General features: G+C 37.0%; 1 protein-coding gene and 1 long non-coding RNA gene across 4 annotated transcripts in view; both read left to right on the top strand.

Moving 5' to 3' along the window:
• PPP2R2A (protein phosphatase 2 regulatory subunit Balpha) overlaps window positions 1-23248 on the top strand; it is a 103790-nt gene that overhangs the window by 69845 nt on the left and 10697 nt on the right. For 2 of the 3 annotated variants that reach the window (XM_059695944.1, XM_059695943.1), the window contains exons 4-6: window positions 13457-13622; window positions 21071-21183; window positions 22329-22506. In XM_059695944.1, the coding sequence (XP_059551927.1) occupies window positions 13457-13622; window positions 21071-21183; window positions 22329-22506 (457 nt within the window). The remainder of the gene's footprint in view (window positions 1-13456; window positions 13623-21070; window positions 21184-22328; window positions 22507-23248) is intronic. The other variant, XM_059695945.1, reaches the window with a different exon arrangement.
• On the top strand, window positions 8071-10931 carry LOC132234698 (uncharacterized). Its single transcript, XR_009452917.1, has 3 exons — window positions 8071-9027; window positions 9254-10118; window positions 10351-10931. It is a non-coding gene; the product is annotated as an uncharacterized LOC132234698 (long non-coding RNA).

Raw genomic sequence — 23248 nt, 5'->3', positions numbered from 1 at the left:
TTGGTTGAAACGCAACCTTACAGATTATTACAATTTCAGTGTGTTTACAAATGAGAGGCAAGATATTAAGAGATCACTTGATTACTTAGTGGCAGAACTAACAACTAGAACCCAAAATTTCTGATGTGTCATCTTTTCAATGCTCTTCGAGAACAAAAATATGAATGTTAATTTTGCTGTTCAGAATTTACAGCTGCCTTTCCCATAGGCATTCTCTGCCCTTTAATTTAATTTTTTACTGAAATTCAGTGACTTTTCTATACTTTTTTGTTTTAAAGAAAGGTGTTTTGAGAAAAACATTTAAAATTAACTTTGCTTCTTAAAAGTTTCATCTTGCTTACATTGAGGGTTTCTGAGAGTCTACGTTTTTAATGAGGGCCTTACGTTACTTTAAAATCTAAGTTGTTAATTTAAAACTAATTTAGAAATATTTTGCTTGAGAATGAGGTCATTTTCACCAATAGAAGGTGGTTTGTTATTAAAGTAAAAATTAAATGTGAAAAAAAATGACTCATTTAATGGAGGAGATTTACTTTAATAGGGATTCAATAAATGTAGTCAAAGCAATGCTTAATATTTTCCTAAAGGCTGTCAGTAATATATTGAATTGGAATTAAAGATCTAACATGGAGTTACTGAAACTGCCACACATTTTACTTATATCAGATAATATGGCCAACATTTCCTGTAATTCTTTTTTTTTTTTTTTAATATATTTTATTGATTTTTTACAGAGAGGAAGGGAGAGAGATAGTTAGAAACATCAATCAGCCGCCTCCTGCACATCCCCCACTGGGGATGTGCCCGCAACCCAGGTACATGCCCTTGACCGGAATCGAACCTGGGACCTTTCAGTCCGCAGGCCGACGCTCTATCCACTGAGCCAGACCGGTTTCGGCCCTGTAATTCTTTACTGAAGTTTCACTGAAGAATCTAAAGCACTCATATTTAAAATATTTAAGAAGGCATTAGCAAAGTGACTGACATTTTTAAAGGGACACTGGTAGGAAAAAGGGACTTCCTTTTTCATGTATCTAGCTTCGTTAACTGCATTTAAGAATTCAAGATAAGATTCATTATCTAGAATCTTGAATTAGTAGTATGTCTTTTGAGAATTACTTAGTATAAATATCATTGTATTTTTTACATGATAGATTAAATAATGATGATGATAATAATTGAATTTCCCACCCCGGAACTTGGTCTTATTAGCGTTAATTTGGTGCATTTTACCTAATGTATTTTCTACATTTTTAAGCCTTTTCGTATACTGGAGTTTCTGATAATAGTCTTGTCATCAGCAAAATCAACACCTACATCATTGAGTATAAATGTAGGTACCGTACACTTCTGGAGGGACCTTTATTTCAGTACCTAACATATTTATATTATATTTTATGAATTTGTGTGTGTGTGTGTGTGTAAAATAGTGTTGCATTTTGAAAAGAGGAGAACTTAGAGATGGTCAAAAATTTGGCTCAATTTCTAGATAAATCCCAGGAAAAGTTTATAATACAAGCTCTGGAATTAGAATTTGGTTCTCTAAATTTCAGTTCAGCTTCTTCTGACAACCACAGCTGTGATGGTACATTCCAGGATACACACTAGTACCTGTCCAGTGAATACATCTTAGTCTATGATAATGATGCTGCTGCTGTTTGCAAAACACAATGGCATTTGCACTATTGTGGCTTTATCCTCTCTCCTTCAGCTTCCAGTTTGGCAGGGTTCCTTGCAAAACTTCACATGACTGGAGACCATTTATTGTTCACTCTTTTTATTGTCCTCAGTTATTTAAGAGAAAGTCATACAGTAGCATCAGTGAACCTGGCACATCACATCTTTAACCCACTGTTCTGTCTCACTTCTTTTACTCTTCAGACATTGCAGGTCCCCTTCCTATAATCCCATAGGGTATCTCTTGCTGCCTGTATCCCCCAATGAGAGAATCCCAGTAATCATTAGAGGGTCTTGATTCAGTTTAAATATATTTCAGCCTGGTGATACTGTGTCATTTAATAGTATTTTCATAACTAATATGATTGAGTAGCTTTTGTTGGACAGAATCTCTGTAATAGAAGCAGGGCATATAGGGAAGTTAAAGCACAAGGGTAAAATTATTTCCATGAGGCATCACACCCCACCACATGGTCAGTAAGGGTCCATAATTCAATACCATTTATAAAAAGAGTTTGATTTAGTTTGCTATTTATTTAAGTGAAAGAGAAGACTTGATTTAAGGTGATGTAGCATCATTCACATAAGTTAGTACTTACTGTGTGCAATCAGAGTAGCAAATTGAGACATGTCAGTGGGGAATGGTTGAAGGGGTCGAGGTATAGCCAGAAGAGTCTTAATATTTAGGGATTTGTGTGTAAAGAAGAGATTAGTTAGTGTATGGAAATAAATACATAAGAGTTGGATGCCTGTCAGGAAGAAAGAATACACAACGTTCAAAAAAATATCACCATAGTTTCTTTCAAATCAAAATATCTATAAAATAAAGTTCTTTTCTTAGCTACCAGGCCTTTTCTATTCTTTTCATTCACACTCTAATCTGCTGTGCTTTTCAGAGTATAAAATGTCAGAATCACCTGGGGTATGTATTTAAAATGTAGATTCCTAAACTGCACCTCAAAACCACTAAACCAGAATTTCTGGAGCCTCAAGACTCCCAACACTTTTACTTTTTTTTAAAGTCCTTTAGGGATTTCACTTTATAAAATATATAAAATTAAAATGGTCTGTATTCCAATACCAGGATAATGATAAAAGCTCCAAAATGCAGTTTTAAGTTTATATCATCTAAAAATAATTTTAAGTATTTTTGCCAAGATAGATCGTGCATATAGAAAAATGCACAGAATTATAGGTATACAGTTCCATGAATTTTCACAAAACAAACACTTGTGTAACTTTCCCTTGGGTCAAGAAATGGGATCTTGCTCTTGCCGTTTTGGCTCAGTGGATAGAGTCTACCTGCGGACCAAAGGGTCCTGGGTTCAATTCCTGTTATGGGCACATACCTTGGTTGCAGGCTCCTCCCCAGCCCAGTCTCTGGTGAGGGCTTGAGCAGGAGGCAACCAATCAATGTGTGTTTCTGTCACATCAATGTTTCTCTTTGTCTTTAATGTTCTTTTCCACTCTCCCTAAAAATCAATGGAAAAATATCCTCAGGTGAGGATTAACCAAAAAGGGGCAACGGGGGGAGATAATACTGTGGCATTCTGAATAATAATAAGTTATTCTTATTTTTTGGTCTGTTTCAAATTTATATGTATCTGGTACATTCAAAGAAATTAAGAGATAACATAGGATTGTGCAGGGGTTCTTAACCTTTTTTGTGCCATTGATTCCCTTCAGTGGCCTTATAAATTCTATGGACTTCTCAGAATGTTTTAATTGCATGAAATACATAGGATTATGAAGGAAATCATATTGAAATATGTTCTCCAATGTAATATAAGTAATGTGTTTTTTATGCTGGAATGTGATTTTTAAAACATGTCATTTCTATAGTGACAAAGTCACAGGTGTTGCTAATACTGTGGTTTGTTGCCTCCATCCATAATTGGAAGAAGTGCTGAATTGCAGCTAGAGGTTAGTGAAAATAAATGTGTTAATTTCCACTGCATCCAAGTTCACAAAAGCCCTGAGAGTTTGCATAGTTTATGGGCCCCGAATCTACAACCCCTGATAATGCAATCACTATCCTCCTATATAATAAAAGAGAAACATGTAAATTACCGTCCCTCCGCTACACTCACTAGCCAATCAGGAGAGTATGCAAATTAACCTGACAAAGATGGAGGGTTAATTTGCAGGTGCCGAGTGGCCTGGGTCCCGGGAACATCCTCGGGACCCAGGCCGCTCCTAGCCTATAGGCCCTGAGCAGTCAGGGTCCCAGAACGCCCCCGGCCACTCCGGGCCTACGGGCACAGGCACCAAGCGGATATTCCCATCCTGTGGCCGCGTGCACGTGCACCGGCACTAAGCAGTGGCCCGGGTCCACGCCCCCCAGCCTGGCGCCCATCACGGGGCAAACAGGTCAGGCCAGGCCTCCCCGTGATCCCAGGTGAAGAAGCCACTCCGCTGACCAGCCTGTGCTATGGACCTGTTCAGGTGGGTGGCGCGGAGTCCGGGGCCTCTAGCCTGCAGTCATGGGAAGTCTCCCTCACCCCAGAGTTAGGAGCACCAGCCCAGGTCCACCCAGCGGCCAGGTCCTGACTGTGGGGGTGAGTTCCTGCAGACTTGGGTTTGATCCCTAGGCATTAGAAGTAGGAGACCAATGCCTTTGTTATTGCTGTGTGTCCGGGTTTTAATTGGACAAATGCCTGGCAGTCCCAGGTGCCAGCTTAGCAAAATTTTTTAGGAGGAGAATTCTGTCTGGGTTTCCTCAAATTCCCTCAGCCACTACTTACCCCTCTGTTAAGGCACAGAACAAGTGAGGCCCCTTAAATAAAAATCAGAGGTCTCCAGCAACCGTCAGTTGGACTGGATGGCATTTGAGTATTTACCTAGGCACCATGACAGGGAACACACAAGCTCAAGTCATGATCTCTGCCCTTAAATAATTCACAATCTTATTAGAGCGAGTGGATGATAAAAGCTCAGTAATGACATCAGAATGTAAGGCAACAATACAGAGAGGAACAGAGGCAATTGCTAGGATGATTTTCCAACAATTAGTACTAAGAGTATGTGCTGTGAATTAAATTTAAAAAAATATGTGTGGAAGTAGCTGCTTCATGAGTATGGGATCTCTTCCTATTTTAAAGGAAACTGAGTTCCATGTGAACTGTGTAATATGCTGTGATATCTGAGGCACAGGACAAGGGAGGCCCTAAGGGCACTATGCTTTGATATTTGAGTCATTCTTTATTCAATGTGATTTATTTCTGCACGCCTCAGTTTTGTAATAGTTAAATTACTAGAATAATACATCTTGCTATAAAATATTACTAGAAGATCAAATGATCAAGTGACATTTATTGTTATTTTCTATAAATGAACACAATCTCTGGTATGCTAAAGTGATAGGTATTATAGAAATATTCAGATAGGGAGACGTATAGGCTTGATTACAAGTGAGGCTTACTATCACAACCCAAATTTATTGCTTAAAAAAAAAAAAGCAGGGAGCCAACTAGAAACTGAACCAAATATAAACCCTTGAAGGGCAAATGTAAATTGGATAAGCTTCACTATTACAAGAGCAAGAAGAAAAAATTCAGATGCAAGAATGAGTAGCACATGCATCCACTCTAAGTTGCTGTTAAAGAAAAAGAATGATATACTATGAAAATACTTAATACAGATTGTAAAGAGATTTGTTCAAAGAGGGTTCCCTAGAGTAGGTTGTATTTCAGTTAATTTTTTTAAATGTGAAAAGGTTAGCTAGATAAGAAAAAGGTGTAGGGGCCCTGAATTGCAGAGAGTGCAGGCGGGGCTGAGGGACCCTCCAACCCTGTGCACGAATTTCGTGCACCAGACCTCTAGTTTACCTATAAAGAAACTGGGGGGACCAGACAACAGATGAACTCATCTAAAGTCTTTACAGTTAACAAAGAGGTAAACCCTTACTCTAGAACCCACATGTCCTAATTTCTGCCCCCATAGCTTTCCCATTCTTAACCTGGGTATAGCAACAACAGTTTATCTGCCAAGGCCCCTAAATCTTACTTAATCTTCACAGGAAAATGATGATTGCAATCTAAGTCTTCACTTACTATCTTATGTCTCTGTTTACTACAAACTTATAAATGAATTGAGATTTAGAGAAGATAACTTTTCTAATATCACACACCCAGTCAAGTGGGTAAAAATTAATACTGTATAAATTGGGATGAATACCCACAATACTGGATATTGTTTAACCAATGAAAAAAAAATCTTAACTGCTCTAAGTAATAAGCCCGAAATTATATAAATCGCACAGAAAAAAAATCAGTTTTATTTCTTATTTCTTTATAGCAATGAGGAAAGAACTTGAATTCTGGCTTTCCCAGAATTTATGAGAAGCACCTGGTAACTTCATCTTGACAAACCCAAGACTGCTGGCTTTACTGGTTAAATAGTGGGATGAGATAGACTGCACTCTTTCCCTCTCATCCCTGCTGCTTTAACAACTTCAGGATGATTTGCACTAAGTAGTCTCTAGTTAGTGGAAAGTTGTAAATAGGATTCCTTCTCTCCCCCTTTCCTGCTCCTCTCCTGCATTCTTTTGTGAGAAAGAGGGGTTTTAAACCCTTTGATTTCAAGATAAGACCCTACTAAAAGCACCCTGCAAAGCTTTTGGGCTTTATTTTTCTGTCTCAGTTTCTTATTCCTCCTGCCCTGAAATTTTCCTAGCTTGTCACTACACTGTAACAAAACCTTCTCATTCCCCTTCTCAGTCCATAATTTCTCCTTCCTCTCCTTATAAGCCTGTCTTCTGACACTTAATTTGGCCTAAAGTTTTAGAGCCTCTTAGAAATTTGGAATCATATAGTATTTTGTTTCTGGCCCTTTTGATCAGTGTTATGTTTGTGTAGACATAAGTTGCTCACTTTCATTCCTAGAAATGTTCTTTTGTGTTATTACTATACCACAATTTATCCATTGTGTTGTAGATGCAAACACTTTGGTTGTTTCATTTATGACTGTCAAGCTGCTGTGAGCATTTTTGATGATGTGTTTTTTGGTGTACATAGGTATGCATGAAATTACTGTATCATGGGGCAGGGTATTCATTTTTAGGAGACAGCACAGTAAAAAGTGGTTCTGTCCATTTTATTTTCATGCACAATATGTGAAATTTCCAGCTGTTTTACATCTTTGCCAATGTTTTGTATTGTCACTTATTTTAAAATTTCAAACATTTTGGAGGTTATAAGTGCATCTTATTGTAGTTTTAATTTTTAATTTTTTTCAGTTTTTGAATATGAACTCTTTGTTAGTTATATTTATTTGAAGTGTCTTCCATTTTATGACTTGGCCTTTTCATTTTTCTGAATGGTATGTAATTTGACAAATCGAGGTTATTAGTATTAATACAATCCAATATATCAGTGCTTTCCTTAGGTTTACTGCCTTTTCTGTCCTGTATAAGAAATATTCTCTACCCCAAGGTCCAGGGATATATATATTCCCATTATCTTTTAGAGCTGTGCTTTTCTAGTAGTCACTAGCTCCACTGGCTATTTAAATTTTAATAAATTAAAGTTTACTTTCTTAGTCACAGTAGCCACCTTTTAGGTGCTCAAGCAACCACATGTGGCTAGTGACTATCATTTTAGACATCACAGATACAGGCTATTTTCATCATTGCAGAAAGCTGTCTTTGACAGTGTCCTAAAACCCAATTATTGAACATTTCACATTTATATTTGATTTACCTGGCATCAGTTTACATGAGTAGGTTGAATAGCCAGTTCACTGAAAATCATTCAATGATAAGACCATCCTTGCTCAACAGTGCCACCTTTACCATAATTCAGGCTTGTTTCTGGGTTTTCTGATCCATTGTTATATTTGTCAATCCATGTGTAAATACCACTCTGTCTTCATTACTTTGCTTTTAAAATGACATAGTATCCCTTTATATATTTATAGATTATTTTTGCATCTGTGTTGAAATGTGTAATTTTGTTTTTGTGTACTGTGTTTTTAATGTATGTGAAGAAGCCTGTGCCTCAGTTCATTGAGCCCTACTTTTTTTCAATAAGAACTGTGTTTTTAAGATCCTCCTGTCTTGCTATGTGTGCATCTAACCCATTCCTTCTCATTTCTGCACCGTACTCCATTTACCAGATTAACTCCAACCTCTCTTTACCATATCAGCACCACCATTTATTCATTCTTTTTGTTATAATTTTTGTGCATGTAGAAAATCTTCATTGAATGTCTGTTATATGCCTGACACTATCACGTGTTAGGGATAAAACACTTTTATATTTATTCTAGAAAATTTCACATAAATAGATTGTGTGGTTAGTGAAATAGACCCCTTCTTAACCTTGACCTGTGTAGACCCAGTTTTTAAATATAGAATGGTTATGTGCTTGCCCTTGGCTCTTTATATTGCCTTCTTAGTGATTACAATGCCAAGCTAAGAAAAAAGGGGGGTGCAAAGAATTGTGCAAGAAAACCCAAATATGAGGCATTTTAGAATATCACAAGTCTCTAGTTGTAGGAGAGTTTTTAAAATAAAAACAAAAAAGCCTTCTTTGACTTTGATGCATTCTTGTTCGAATGGCACAGTGTTAAAGACATGAGATTATGCTCACTATACTTAGTTCATACTGAGAACAACACTGTCATGGTCATTATAATGTGAACACCCCTCCCCAAATTTTAGGAGAGATCCTACTGCTGGACATAGGTCCAGCTCTCTGTAGTCCACTAAGTCAGTTACCATTCGTGCATCTGTTTTATGGTTCTTCCATTTGTGATGGCTGCTGTCATCTCTGCTGTTAGTCTTTTATCTTGTCAATTTGTCTTTAAAAATCCTTTTTACTATAATTTTAGCAGATTGTCAGGAGAGAGTGGATGTTAATACATGAGCCCAGCGTAGAAGTTTTAACCATTAGATGTAATTTTTTCCTTGTGTGTTAGTTTTTTTCCCTGCTACAAAGAAACTGCTTCTTGCACTCCGTTGACATTGCCAAGCACCTCTATGATTTTGTTTAGATCCATGTAGTTATTCCTGATTCTTTGGTATTATGTTCTCTTTCTGTTTTAGGAAATATTTTCATAAGTTTGTGCTTTTCTTTACTTTTCATCAAATAAAGCTTGACCTGTGTAGACCCAGTTTTTAAATATAGAATGGTTATGTGCTTGTCCTTGGCTCTTTATATTGCCTACCTGATTTATATGGACCTTAATTTCTGCTTTGGGCTAAAGTTTCACATACATAAGTTGCTTGAAGGTAGAGATTCTGTGTCATTAAATCTGTAGCTCTAGGTAGGACCTAATGTACGTAGACTAGTTTCTTGCTAAATATAAAGCACAATATTCATATTAAAAATTGAATTGCTGCCCTAACCGGTTTGGCTCAGTGGATAGAGCGTCGGCCTGCGGACTGAAAGGTCCCAGGTTCGATTCCGGTCAAGGGCATGTACCTTGGTTGCGGTCACATCCCCAGTTGGGGGTGTGCAGAAGGCAGCTGATCGATGTTTCTCTCTCATCGATGTTTCTAACTCTCTATCCCTTTCCCTTCCTCTCTGAAAAATCAATAAAATATATTTTTAAAAAAATTGAATTGCTATTGTAGTTTCTTGGAGAGTAACGTGACTAACCTTTTGAGACTGAGTGAGTAATTAGAGGTTGGAGATTTCTGGAATTTCTTTTAAAATGGTATTAGTGTATGCATATATAATGAATTGGGTTATCTAATTTGGTATGAGGTTATGGTAATGAGATTGAGATTCTTTTTAAAATTTTTACACCTTTCATACATACTGCATTCTTTTTTAAAAAATTTGTTTAACTTATTTATTTTAGAGGGAGAGAGAGAGACATCAGTTTGCTGTTCCACTCATGTCTGCATGTATTGGTTGCTTATTGGATGTGCCCTGACTAGGGGGTTAAACCTATAACCTTGGCGCATCAGAACGACATTCTAACTATCTGGCCAAGGCTGCTCTGCATTCCTAATATTGACAAATCCACTCAATAACAATTGGTATTGCTATCAGAGGGTCCAGATAGAATTGTAACCATGAATGATCAATACAGATAATGAAGCTACTGGAAAAAACAACCCAAAACATATGCCTCCAGGGTGTGATGATAAATAAGTTTTCTTTTTATATGGAGATTAGTAACTAATGGGCTATTCTTTTTAACAAGTAGTGTTAAACATTTTATCTGAAAATTCACTTTTATTTAAAATCGTTGACTAATAATATCTTTTCAGTGGTTTTTCCATAGGTTCTTTTTTGAACTAGACTTTCAATGTTTTTTATGGAAAGATTTTGGATCATGATGATAGGTTAAAAGATAAAATTCTGAACAGTTAGAATTCTCACTTTTGCTAAGGTATTAGTGTTAACTAAAGAAGTTCACAAGTAGTCCCTTTATCTAATAACTTAAAACTATGTTCACACTCACTAATAGTAAATGAAATAGCCGAACCGGTTTGGCTCAGTAGATAGAGCGTTGGCCTGCGGACTGAAGGGTCCCGGGTTCGATTCCGGTCAGGGGCATGTACCTTGGTTGCGGGCACATCCCTACTGGGGGGCGTGCAGGAGGCAGCTGATCGATCTCTCTCATCGATGTTTCTGGCTCTCTGTCTCTCTCCCTTCTTCTCTGTAAAGGTTCAATAAAATATATTTTAAAAAAAAAATAGTAAATGAAATAAATTACCAGTGTGTGCTATGCTCATAATATAAGAAGGCTAATTTCAGGATGGTAAGCAGTTGTTAATGGGGCTGTGGGGTGAGGTTTGCTGGATAACTCTGAATGTATATTTAATGAGTATCAGAGCTCTATAACTCTAGTCTTGGATGGGAGGTGGGGTCAAATGGTGCAGTGAAATTACCTAAAGACAGGCAGGAGAAAGAGAAAGGAAGAGGACAATATGTCATCTATACTAATAAAAGGGTAATATGCTAATTAGACCGGATAGACAGGACGGCTTTCCTGACAAAGCCATATCCCAGGCAAAGCTGCCCTGGGTCCCGGGTGCCTATGGCCTGCCAGAGGGAGAGAAGCCCGGGTGCGGGGCTGAGGCAGAGGCGGTTAGGGGTAATCAGGCAGGCAGGCAAGCAGTTAGGGGCCATCAGGCAGGCAAGTACTTAGGGGCAATCAGGCAGGCAAGCATTTAGGAGCCAGCAATCCTGGATTTCGAGAGGGATGTTGCGGGATCGGGCCTAAACCGGCAGTGGGAAATCCCCTGAGGCATCCCAGATTGCAAGAGGGTGCAGGCCGGGCTGAGGGAAATCCCCCCCCCCCCCCACACACACACACACACAAATTTTGTGCACTGGGCCTCTAGTCTAGATAATAATAAAAACATAATATGCTAATTATACTGGACGTCCTTCCAGATGATCTTCCGGACAAAGCCAGGGCTGTGAGGGCCGAGGTAGAGGCGGCCGCCACAGCAGGCAGGGACCAAGCCCCTTGCATGAATTTCATGCATCGGGCCTCTAGTATATATATAAAAGCCTAAGTGACTGAACAACCAAATGACTGGTCGACCAGTCGCTATGACGCACACTGGCCACCAGGGGACAGATGTTCAACTCACAGGATCGGGCTGCCTCCTGTCGGGATCGGGCCAAAACTGGCTATCCAAGGGACCCCATTCGTGCACCGGGCCTCTAGTATTAAATAACTGATTGAGACTTGACTCTAAAGTGGGCAGAGAAAGGAGGTGTGCCTCAGTCAGCTGTTTCTTTTTTTTTTTTTTAAGAAGACAAATGGTCTATTACAGCAAAACAATAACACTATTATAGGGTTACATGTAGAAGCAAATTGTATGTAAATTATAGAACAAACGCTAGGAGGAAGGAAATTAAAGTGTACTGCCCTGCCAGTGTGGCTCATTGGTTGCGCATTCACTATGAACCAGGAGGTCATGGTTCGATTCTTGGCCAGGGCACATGCCCAGGTTTCGGGCTCGATCCCCAGTAAGGGGCATGCAGGAGGCAGCCAATCAACAGTTCTCTCATCATTTTTTTTTTTAAATATATTTTTTGTTGATTTCAGAGAGGAAGGGAGAGAGAGAGAAACACCAATGATGAGAGAGAATCATTGATTGGCTGCCTCCTGCATGCCCCCCACTGGGGACTGAGCCCACAACCCTGGCATGTGCCCTTGACTGGAATGGAACTTGGGGCCCTTCAGTCGGCAGGCCGACACTCTATCCACTGAGCCAAACCAACCAGGGCATCATCATTGATGTTTCTAGCTCCCTCTCCCCTCCTCTCTCCGAAATCAATTAAAATAAATAAAGTGTACTGTAGGTTAGTCAGGCTGTGATAAAGATGTAGGTGGTAAACCTTATAAGCCAATATTAGATACAACAAAATAATAAAAAATACCAAATAAAAAGACAAAATAGAAGAGGTATCCATGAGATCACAATAAAATTAAAACTGAATAGGAGAGAAAGGAGTTCTTCCTTAATATAAAAAGCCAGCTAATAATTGTAGAAACAAGAAGAAACATTTTTTAAAATTACCATTTATAATTACTCTAGCAATAATTGTTTCAGTAAGAATTATGGATGAATGGTAGAACTAGTCAGTGAAAGTTTTAGAATAGTCTATAGTGTCAAAGTATCTCCCTCAAGATAATTACTCATTACAAAGAGAAAAAGACTAACTTTCCAGTGGACACACCTCATAGACACTACCTGAAACAAGAAAAGTTAACACCACCAGTGCTAGGTCACATCAGCATCATCACCTGCCTCCTTATATGCACTGGGATAAATACAACATCCCTTTCGTGATATTCCAGCCCCAAAGTGCTGAACTTGTATTTAATAATGGGGACATCAGACAGATCCAAATAAAGGAACTATGCAAAATAAACTGCTCAGTGCTTCTGAAAAATGTCAGTGTCATAAAATACTAAGACAGACCCAGAAACTATTACCAACTAAAGAGATATGGCAACTGAATGTAAGGTATGATGCTGGCTTTTCTGTTGTAAAAAGACATGGGGACTATTGGAAAAACCTGAATATTTGATAACTGGATTGTGGTACTACAAGAGACTAGAGAATGACTTTGTTTTTAAGGAGAGGATATAAAGGGCGGAGGGAGAGAAGGAAACACGAAAAATGAAATGGGAAGAGAAATGGGTGAGAACAAGAAAGCAGATGGTAAAGGGAGAAAGGCAGAAAGAGAGGGGGGATAATTAAGGAGAGAAAGGGGGAAAGGAGGAAGGGAGGAGAAAGATGAAAGCCATGTGTAAAGAAAGGGCAGTAAAATGTTAATGCAGTAAATGTTTACAGAATTTGGATGCAGGATCTGGTATGGTAAAGAACTTGGCCTTGCCCAAAGACAGTAATTGTTTTTGCCTTCACCTTCTTGAAGGCCAACTGCCGTACCTGTTTGGACTATCTTTGTTTAGGATAGGAGCTATCAGCCAGCTGTTTCTGGCAAGCTTTTCTCATTTAATCTTTACTTTTTAAATGAGCACCCGTATTAAGGATGCTCAGTGTTTTTATCAGTTTAAGTCAATGCTATTTAAAATATAATAGTAAATTAATAATCAAATTGATCCATAATTCAGAGTCACTTTTCCTTATAAATTGGGCTTAATCATTATACTTTATTTAGCTTTTCCTCTTTTTTCTTTTCCTTGAAAGCCTTTAAATATTTTTTTAAAACAGAATATAATTGTATATGAGATACAGGTAATGAATTAACCAGAACCTGCAAGATCTATTGGAACTGATAAGTTTACTATTTTGATATCTTTCTCAACAGTGGTCCGAATATTTTTGTTTCCATTTTAGAACAAAATCCAGTCTCATAGCAGAGGAGAATATAATGTTTACAGCACCTTTCAGAGCCATGAACCAGAGTTTGACTACTTGAAAAGTTTAGAAATAGAAGAAAAGATCAACAAAATTAGGTGGTTACCCCAGAAAAATGCTGCTCAGTTTTTGTTGTCTACCAATGGTAAGTGTAAATTTTGTTTCATGTGCTTTGTATGTACACATACTCTATAGGATACGTTTCCCATTTCAAAGAGGAGTAGCTGTTAAGAGATATTTACAAATAGACATTTGGAAATATTTCTTCCCCACATAGAATATAAACTCTTCTTTTATGTCTTCCCTTTTTTATTTGCATTTAGTTTTTAAATTCTATGAAAGAGATTTTCAGGTGTCAAGTTTCTTTTTGCGTGCACACACATTTTGTAGTGAAAAGAATGGACTGATTCTCTTTATGCCATTTCATGGCTTAGTCTTAGGCAGGTTACTAATGCTGAGTCAAATTATTCTCACCTGCAAAGTGGAGATAGTAATATCTGTATTATCATATTGTTATGAGTAGTAAATGTGATAACTCCTAATGTACATAATACATGCTCAGTAAATGTTTATTTCCTTTCTTCCCTTCCTCCTTTTTAAGTGTGCCCAGACTCTCCAAAGAGTATTTCAAACTGTAAATTCAATATGCTCTGTCAAAAGTTGGTCTCCATTCAAGGATATTCTCTAGGAGGGCACTCTTCGTACTCGATCTAGTCCAGCAAGGACACAAACTGGAATTGACACACTGCCTTCTTCCCCCACCATCCTCATTGCTAGAAGAAGTTGCTTTCTTACTGTCAGGAAGAGTTTTTAAGGGAGGGTTAGAATTGTGTGGTGACTCTACCAGAATTTAAATTCCTTTATGACAAGTTAAGAATTGGGTCTTTTTTTGTAGTTCTAAATTTTTTTTTCATATAAGTTGTTGTGACTTGGTTTAGCTTTTGGAATCAGAGGTTTGAAGAGACATTAAAGTGACTGAGAGATCCTTCCAGATTCTGGGTAGCCATAGTCGGTAAAAATTTAGATTAAAACTTTTTTGAGGCTGGCACGAGGGTTGGGAAAACCTCATATTTTCTCAGATCTTCACTGTTGAATAAAAGCAGATTTTTAGCACCTAGATCTTACCATTCTTTGCCATTCACAGAATGTATACTCAGGTGACTTCTGGGGTAACACAGTGGAAAATACTGAATTCTCCCTTCATCCAGTTTAGGTCTCATCACCCTATGTATCTAGTTCTTTGAAATGCATTTGCCACTCTCCGACACTATAGATGTGTGCTTCCTGTAGCCCAATTTTTTTTTTTTTTGAGTCATCAAGGTGTTTCCTAAACAGCCCTTAACACTTGTAACCTCTACCCCTCTCTTTTTACACAAACTGCATTCCTCTCTCTGATTATTAAAAGAAAAATAAATAGAAATAATGATTTAAAGCTCATAACTTATAGCATCATAGATTGAGGTACGGTGTATACTCATGTCATATATTGGTTTCTAATTTGGTTCAGTTTTAATTTATGTGGTAAACTAAATTATTTCAAATAGCATTTCAGATACTGCTTTTTTCTTTGACATCAAATAATGCTATAAACTATATAATTTTACCATTATATAGTTTCTACTTTTGGAAGTAAATGTTCCAGGGAAGTGTATTGAGTATATATTTTATTTACTGGAGAGAGAGAAAGAGAGAGGGGGAGGTTTTGTTTTTAAATATATTTTTATTGATTTCAGAGAAGAAGAGAGAGGGAGAGAGAGGTCGATGGTCAGCAGTGAGCAACACTGACTGAGCTAGAATATTTATTCTTAAAAATTTGCCAGTTTACTTCTTAGTGGCGATATCGTGTTTTTTTGTTTTGTTTTTTTAATAAAGGGGAATTTTTAACATATAGGCTGAGATAGAATAGTGTAATGAAGATTTACATACCCTCCACCCACCTTCAATAATTCTTAGTTCATAGCTAATTTTGCTTCTCAGATCTTTCTAACCCTCTCAGTATTATTTGAAAGCAAATTCCATTTTGATTTAATTATGGATTGAATCTTAAACAGCTTTCAATTCCCAGCTTATGTTCATGTGTCTTCCTTGCAGGCTTTCTTGTACTCCTGTGGCTTGAAATAACAAGGCAGTGTATAACCAAATGAGCCTTTCTATTTACTAAACTCTACAAAGGCTCAATACAAGGAGAAACACTGGGAATTCCAGTGGTTAGGTCGGGGTATGTGAATCTATGTAGAACTTTTCTGTAGCCAAATCAGAGTGTCTCCCAAATAGGTTTACTATGTAAATTTGAAAAATCATTGATTAATACTAGGTGTACCGATTAATAATGCAGATTTTTTTCAATAGATGGAGTTACACATATGTTTATATATGCAATTTGATATGTATGCTATTTTGACAACAAGCTTCAAAACTTCATATGTCAAGTTTGCTGAAGGTTTTAACATCATAGATATTTTTACGCTTAAAAATGTCAAATTTTATGCCAAAAAAAGAGCGTTTGTGGGAAATTATAATTCATTATTTTGAAGAAAAGTGTTGCTGAATACTTGGGGAAGCTTATGGTGAACATGCTCCATCTCAAGATACTTGTGAACGCTGGTTTAAACTCTTCAGAGTAATGATTTGTCTCTGCCTGATGATTTGTCTGCCCATACAAATGTGAAAGACACAAGAATGTCCAGGTCAACTGAATAAGTTTGAAGACCAACAATTACAAGCATTATTGGTTGAAGATGTGTGTCAAACTCAAAAACAACTTGCAGAAAGATTAAACAATGCTCAGCAATTTCCAATCATTTACAAACAATGGGAACGATTTTAAAGGAAGGAAAATGGGTTCCACATCAACTGAACGAAAGATGAATGGAAAACCAAAAAGTCATCAGTAAAATGTTGCTTCAATGGCATGAAAGAAAGTCTTTTTTGCATTGACTTGTGACTGGCGATCAAAAGTGGATTTATTTTGAGAATCCCAAATGCACAAAATCATGAGTTGATCCAGGTCAACCATCAACATTGACTGCAAGGCCAAATCGCTTCGGAAAGAAGACAGTGGTCAATGTTTGTTGGGATCAGGAAGGTGTGGTGTATTATGAGCTTCTAAAACCAGGTGAAACCATTAATACTGATCGCTACCGACAACAAATAATCAATTTGAACCATGCTTTGATTGTGAAATGACCAAAATGTTCCAGAAGACATGGCAAAGTAATTTTGCTTCATGATGATGCACCATCACACATTTCAAAACCAGTTAAAGACACGTTAAAAGATCTTGCCTGGGAAGTATTAACCCACCTGCTATATTCACCAGACCTTGCTCCTTGAGATTACCATTTGTTCCGATCAATGACACATGCACTTTCTGAGCAGCATTTCAAAACATACGAAGAAGTAGAAAATTGGGTCTCTGAATGGTTTGCCTCAAAACAAAGTTCTATTGGGACTTTTATCCACAAATTACCTGAAAGATGGGGAAATGTGTAGCTAGCGATGGACATTACTTTGAATAAAGCACTTTTGATGTTTCTCTTGAAATTATTGTGTTTTCTTTGATTATAAAATTCGCTATTATTAACCGGTATACCTAGCAAAGTTAAAGGGCACTACACAATGAATCATAGGTTTTTGTCTATTTGTTGTTGATGGTGGTGTTAATGAATACTAAAAAAAATACAGGTATTTTAGGGCTGCCTTTATTTTTTATTTTTGTATGCTATAAAAGTAGAGTCCCATGTGGAAGGATAGAACAAGAATGGGAATTGTACAAACTGCTGTGTCTGGGAATGGTGGGGTAAAAATAAGGATGGGAGGAGTAGGATTTGAGCTATATCTGTATATAGCATATTACACTTTATTAGCATATTACACTTTATTGTTATAGATTAGAAATTCCTATGGGAGAATGGTAGAAAATATGACCCAACATTTCCACTTTGATTCACCACAATTTATATTACTTTCATTCTTGCATTGACTTTCCATGATAATCATAAACTGGTTTTCCCCAGATCATTTTTACTTAAGTTTATAGTCATCTCTTATAACTTTAATTCACTTGATGTTTCCTCAATATTTTATTCTCTTTCTTTTACCTTCTTTCCCCTTCCTTGGAATTCTCCTCGATTCCTTCACATTACAAAAAGGTCTAACTGTAATCTATTGACCATGGATAGATGGGTCTTGAATATAAGAATGATAGTTCACTCATAAATAAATTGCTTTTTAACAGCTTGTTAATAAGATTTTTTATCTTGTTTAAAGCTGCATTCCCACAAGAGGAAGCTTGGTAGCCTGGTTTTACCTGTCCTAACCCTCTGCTTATGGCCAGAGATACACATGGACCTTTGGACTTCTTGAATACTTCTTTCCTTAGGTTTGACAATTTAGGAAATCACCATAGAGCAATAGCTCTTAAATTTTTGGAAATAACATATCTTTGAGAATCTTACAATCCCTTCACAGAAAAGTTGTGTATAAAAGCACATAATCTTGCATGCACTTTTATGGAGTTGATCAGTATCTCCATTTATAGGCCAAGACCTCCAGATTAAAAAGTCACTTCCAAAGAACATATAAGTGAAAAAATATTTTTAATTTTAAATTAGACTTGTTAAAACATTATTTTATATCCAGCCTGCCTTATCCTCAAGCACTGCACTGAAATTGTGTAGTACTTCTGTATCCTGTCCTATGTTTAAGTTTAATTTGTTTTTCAAAAGATATTTACCTGATTTTTCATAACTTTTAGTATTTTTTTCTGATAGCACTATTGGGAACCACAAACTAAGTTCATCTCATTTGAAAGTTTGATAAGTATATTGTAATTTTTTATCTGGATCTCTAAGGTAGATGAATTTGAACAGGCCATAAGACAGTCATGGTGGGCATCCTCATCATCTTTTTTTAAATTTATTTTTAATATATTTATATTGATTTCAGAGATGAAGAAGAGGGGTAGAGATAGAAACATTAATGATGAGAGAGAATCATTGATCGGCTGCCTCCTGCACGCCTCACACTGGGGATTGAGCCCACAACCCAAGCATGTGTCTTGACCAGGAAATGAACCATGATCTCCTGGTTCAGAGGTCGATGCTCAACCACTGAGCCATGCCAGTTGGGCCATCCTCATCATCTTTAGATGATAATTTCTCCGAAAATATAGAATTTAGGCTTGACTCATTTATAGTACATATTTGGAAATGAAGTATTCTAAAGTATATAATGATGTATCTAAATTATATAAATTAAATAGCACATAGAAAACACACATAACTGAATTGCAAATAACTAGAAACATGATTACATAGGGTTTAGATGAAACATTAGTAGAGTTAGCTGGGGGTTTTTTTGTTTTGTTTTTTTTTCTTCCTATTTAGACTTCATCTTTGCAGAGGGCATCCACGGGAGCAGCTGGCATGCTTTTCGCCACCAGACAAGAGAGAGGTGGCCAGGCTAGAGGAGTCCCTGCATGCCTTTATATACTATTTTTAAAATTATATTATGCTCATTTGCTTATGAAAGACCATTAAGAATGTGATAGTCTTATATGAATACAATTTTAGAATAACAAAGTATTAAACAAATATGCATGCATCCATAGTGATATAAAGAAATTTGAACAAATAAGCGGGAGAGAAGGGACGCTTCTTATAGGAGAACTAGAGGTCCGGCACACGAAATTTGTGCGTAGGTATGGTCCCTAGGCTTGGCCTGCAATCAGGGCCATCTTCCCTGGCTGCCCACAGCCAGCCCCACCCCTGGCTCCCCATTCACCATTAGGCAGTCAGAGCCTGCCGACCAGGGAAAGGGACCAGAGGTGGTCAGTGTGCCTCATAGTGACTGGTTGAGCAGTCGTTCTGGTCGTTCCAGGTTCTGGTCATTCCACCGTTAGGGTCAATTTGCATATTACCCTTTTATTATATAGGATAGGATTACAAATAGTATGTGAATGGATACTTATTCCTACAAGAAGTGTAACTTAATTCTCCCTTTAAGTGTAGACTGAACTTAGTGACTCACTTCCAAAGAATAGAGTATGGGAAGGGAAAAAATAGTAACTGCAGTGGAAAAACTTGGTACATACTGCCTTAACCAAGTGATTAAAGCAGAAAAGTCCTGTTGACACTATGTTTGCCTTCAGTTTACTCTGGTGCTCTTCCTAAAAACCCATGATTCCATTCTGATCATAAGAAAACAGCCAACCGCCGAAACCGGTTTGGCTCAGTGGATAGAGCGTCGGCCTGCAGACTGAAAGGTCCCAGGTTCGATTCTGGTCAAGGGCATGTACCTTGGTTGCGGGCACATCCCCAGTGGGAAGTGTGCAGGAGGCAGCTGGTCGATGTTTCTCTCTCATCGATGTTTCTAACTATCTCTCTCCTTTCCTCTCTGTAAAAAAAAAAAAAAACTCAATAAAATATATTTAAGAAAAAAAAAAGAAAGAAAGAAAGAAAACAGCCAACCTATCCTTTGGAGGGACATCCTACAAAATATCTCACCACTGCTCAGCACTGTATGAAAAATAAAGTCTGAGGAATTGTTAAAGTTGGAGAGACTAAAACTTGATAACTAAAGTGTTGTTTGGATCCTGGGTGGGGTCCTAAAATAGAAAAGGGAAGTTCGTAGAAAACCTGGTGGAATCTGAGTGAAGTCTGGAGTTTGGTTAGTAGGAATGTACCAGTACAACGTTAATTTCTTAGTTTAACAAATGTACCAGGTTGCTTAAGATGTTGACATTAGAAGAAACTGGGTGAATGGTGTATGGAAACGTGCTGTCTTTGTAACTTCTCTGGAAATCAACTTAATTCCAAAATAAAATTAAAAAAAAAATATTATAGATTCTTGATGCATAAGAATTTTGTCTTGAAGGACTTGAATCAGTCAGATTTGCCTACTTACGAATTGCTAATACAATGGGGAAATACAGATTTAAACAGGTGGCCAGGCCTGTAAAGGAATTTGTGGGATCTGCTAGTAGTAGTTAGGCTATCGTAACTATTTTTGTTGGTTGTTCTCTTTTGAAAATTAAGTATTGAGCATATATAGATATATGTTTTTATGTGTGTATAGACATATATGTATTTATATACCCATATAACTTTTTCCCCTCTGGCTTTATTTGGTTTTAAACAGTAAGGACCTGGCTATGACTTGACTGTAATAGCAAATGGAATTTTATGAATTTGATTAACATAAAAGTGCAATATCTATACTGTTTTTCCCAGGTAATAAATTTGTGGGGGTTTTTTGTTGTATCAGATAAGAGATTTTATTCTTGGGATCTTTTCGTTCCTTTTTTTTAATCCTTACCTGAGGTTATGCTTTATGGATTTTAGAGAGAAAGGAAGGGAGAGAGAGACAGAGACAGATATTGATTGGTTGCCTCCTGTATGTGCCAACTGGGGATTGAACCCACAGCCTTTTGGTGTACAGGGTAATGCTCCAACCAACTGAGCCACCTGGCCAGGGCATTCTTGGTATCTTTTTAGATGAAATATGAAATGGCATGTTTATATATATCTTAAAAGTGTTTTTCTCCTATATGTATTACTCCTTTTTTGAGGACTTTATTCATTATCTCCCCAGATAAAACTATAAAATTATGGAAAATCAGTGAAAGGGACAAAAGACCAGAAGGGTATAACTTGAAAGAGGAAGATGGAAGGTATAGAGATCCTACTACAGTCACTACACTACGAGTAAGTACATAAGAAAAAATTATTCTAATTCTGATGAATAGTGCTTTTGTATGTATGCGTGGGTTTTAAATATTTTTATTGATTTTTACAGAGAGGGGGTAGAGAGGAAGAGAAACATCAAAGTGAGAGGGGACCATTGATCGAGGGGATCAAGCCCGAAACCCCGGCATGTGCCCTTTTGGTGCACGAGACAACACCCAACCAACTGAGCCAAACCGGCATTTTGTATTCATATTACATATTCTAGATCCTGAGCAGAACTTAAATAGGAATAATTACAATTTTCCCTGTCCCAACAATTCTGTAACTAGATAAGACACTTAAAACTCTCATTTCAAACAGATCCTGACCTACATAGAGTCACACTGTTGCCATGGGCAGAACCAGGATTCTACACAAGACTGTTATGTTCTGTGCCACGTTCTCCACCACTCTTGTAGTTTGAATATCAACTATTACAAACTTAATTTTCAAGATTAATTTTCTTTGGAGATGAAAAAACTAGAAATGGTCTAAATCTTGTTGCAGCTAAAAAAGATAAAAAAAAAACCCAAGAATTAGACACACTGGGCTAATTTCCTTTTTAACCACTTTAATTTAAATCATAAACATTTATTAGCTTTGCAAGTCTTTGTTAATCCTCACCTGAGGATATTTTTCCACTGATTTTTTAGGGAGAATAGAAGAGAGAGGGAAAGACAGAGAGAAACATCGATGTGAGAGAAGCACACATCAATTGGTTGCCTCCTGCACAAGCCCCCGCCAGGGCCTGGGTCAGGGAGCCTGCAACCAAGGTATGTGCCCTTGACTGGAATCGAACCCAGGACCCTTTGGTCTGCAGGCTGATGCTCTATTCACTGGGCCAAACCAGCTAGGGCTGCAAGTCTTTTAAGCAAAAGATTGGAACTAGGAAGAATGGCAAATTCTAGTAGTATTGCTACCTGTAAAAGAAGATAAATTAGATTGTTCAGTTTACTCATTTCAGTACTTCAGAAGATCAATATCAGTTACTTTTTAAACTAAATTTGTGTAATGTACTGTTTTATAGTTCCTCAAAAACTGTAGAAATGAGGTGCTCTGAATCTTAGGTGCTGTTGTAAACAATGAACATTTTATAATGACTTTTTCATGTGTCTTGTTGACAGGTGCCAGTCTTTAGGCCCATGGATTTAATGGTTGAGGCCAGTCCACGAAGAATATTTGCCAATGCTCATACATATCACATCAACTCAATTTCCATTAATAGTGATTATGAAACATATTTATCTGCAGATGATTTGAGGATTAATCTTTGGCATCTGGAAATTACAGATAGGAGTTTTAGTATCCATTTGGTTTCTCTCTCGTTTTTTTGGGGGGGGGGGGATATAAAGTCAATATAAATGTTTCTCCAAATCCTACTTTCATTGTTTATATTCTGAAAATTCTGTGTACAAACAAGTATGTGATATATAAACATATATACCTGGCACTCATTTATACTGTCTGTATATATATATAGAGAGAGAGAGAGAGAGTGAGAGAAAGAGATGTATACAAATACACTCGTTTTTAAGTATGTTTTAAAAGTAAAATGTTAGCTATATGGAATTACACATTTGAAATGGGTGAATTGTATGTATGTGAATTAGATTTCCGTAAAGCTGTTTCGTTTTTTTTTTTTTTTTTTTTTAAGGTAAAATGTTAGCAGCTTTTACTACTATTTATATATTTCTAAGTACATATCATTTGAAAAAATTAACACTTTACTATAATTCATAATCTGTTAATAGAGTATAAAAGAGCCAGTTTTCCTATACCTTTACCGGTCTAGCTAGTAAAAATCCTCTTTTGTTGTTTTGATTAGCATTTCTTTTATCATGAGTAAATGAACATTTTTTTCATATTTGTATATTTATTTTCTAATTTTTTTCATTAGATTTGCATGTTTTGTTTTTCTTTGTTTTGTTTTGGTTTTAATATATTTTTATTTATTTCAGAGAGGAAAGGAGAGGGAAAGAAAGCTAGAAACATCAATGATGAGAGAGAATCATTGATCAGCTGCCTCCTGCACACCCCACACTGG

Source organism: Myotis daubentonii, chromosome 5, assembly GCF_963259705.1.
Source record: "Myotis daubentonii chromosome 5, mMyoDau2.1, whole genome shotgun sequence".
NCBI classification, from domain to species: Eukaryota; Metazoa; Chordata; class Mammalia; order Chiroptera; family Vespertilionidae; genus Myotis; species Myotis daubentonii.
Note: the sequence above shows the minus strand (reverse complement) of the source record. Positions and strands in the feature narration are given on the sequence as shown.